The sequence below is a fragment of the Eimeria mitis genome, genomic scaffold, assembly GCF_000499745.2.
Source record: "Eimeria mitis Houghton genomic scaffold, Emh_scaff2664, whole genome shotgun sequence".
Classification (NCBI taxonomy): Eukaryota; Apicomplexa; class Conoidasida; order Eucoccidiorida; family Eimeriidae; genus Eimeria; species Eimeria mitis.
This window is the reverse complement of record NW_013571006.1, coordinates 7085-8003: the sequence shown is the minus strand read 5'-3', so window position 1 is coordinate 8003 and position 919 is coordinate 7085. Positions and strand designations below refer to the sequence as shown.

Below are 919 nucleotides of genomic sequence, written 5' to 3'. Positions count from 1 at the left end.
ATATATATATATATATATATATGCTTAAGCAGAGTATTAGTGTATTTGTGAGCGAGTGGCTGTATGTGGGTGTATGGATTCAGAAGCTTTGAGTTTTTTTAAAAAAATAAAAAATATGTTAAATAAAAATAAATAAAAATAAATAAAAATAAATAAAAATAAATAAAAATAAAATATATTGGTGTTGCAGCTCATGCATTCTGTTGCTGCTTCTGCTTATGCAGCCACACCAGGAAAGCAGCAAGCAAGCGAGACAATAAAACACAACGTGTGCAGGGGAATATTCATTTTTTTTTCTTTTTTTTTCTTTTTATTTATTTATTTATTAATTTATTTATTTATTTATCCAAAAATTTATAAACAAATCCTCCTCCTTCTCCCCCCATTGCCCCCTCGCCTCAACAGCCGCCGCTGCCATCCTAGGCTTAGCGCAGCTGTACGTACACCCCAATTCAGTGGCGTTTTCTTTTATTTTTTTTTTCTGCTTCCACATTTAATTTTCCACAAAAAAAACAGAAGAAGACGCAGCTCCTCGCACCCAGATTTATCCTGGGGAAAGCAGAGCCAAAGCAGCAGCAGCAGCAACAGCAGCAGCAGCAGCAGCAGCAGCAGCAGCAGCAGCAGCAATCGAGCAGAAACTGCAGCGCATGCAGACATACAAGAAAAAACAGTGAGACATACAGAAACACATGCAACAACACTAGACACACAAGCCAGCAGCAGCAGCAGCAACATCAGCAGCAGCAGCAACAGCAACAACAGCAGCAGCTGACGCAACAGCAACCGCCCCAGAAGACCGGGCAGAGCCAGCAGCAGCAGCAGCAGCAGCAGCAGCAGCAGCAGCAGCAAGCTTCGCAGCAGCACTTGCTGGCGCGCTTCGGCCGTGTGTACAACTCTAGAAGCAGCAGGTGACGCTCAT

General features: G+C 42.5%; 1 protein-coding gene across 1 annotated transcript in view; it reads left to right on the top strand.

The window, feature by feature from the left end:
* Window positions 1-193: 193 nt before the first annotated feature.
* The window catches only part of EMH_0057040 (uncharacterized protein), a gene marked incomplete at both ends in the record, with an annotated part of 1500 nt that continues 774 nt past the window's right edge, over window positions 194-919 (top strand). Inside the window, 2 exons of the mRNA XM_013497422.1 lie at window positions 194-268; window positions 517-908. Coding sequence (XP_013352876.1) covers window positions 194-268; window positions 517-908 — 467 coding nt within the window. The remainder of the gene's footprint in view (window positions 269-516; window positions 909-919) is intronic.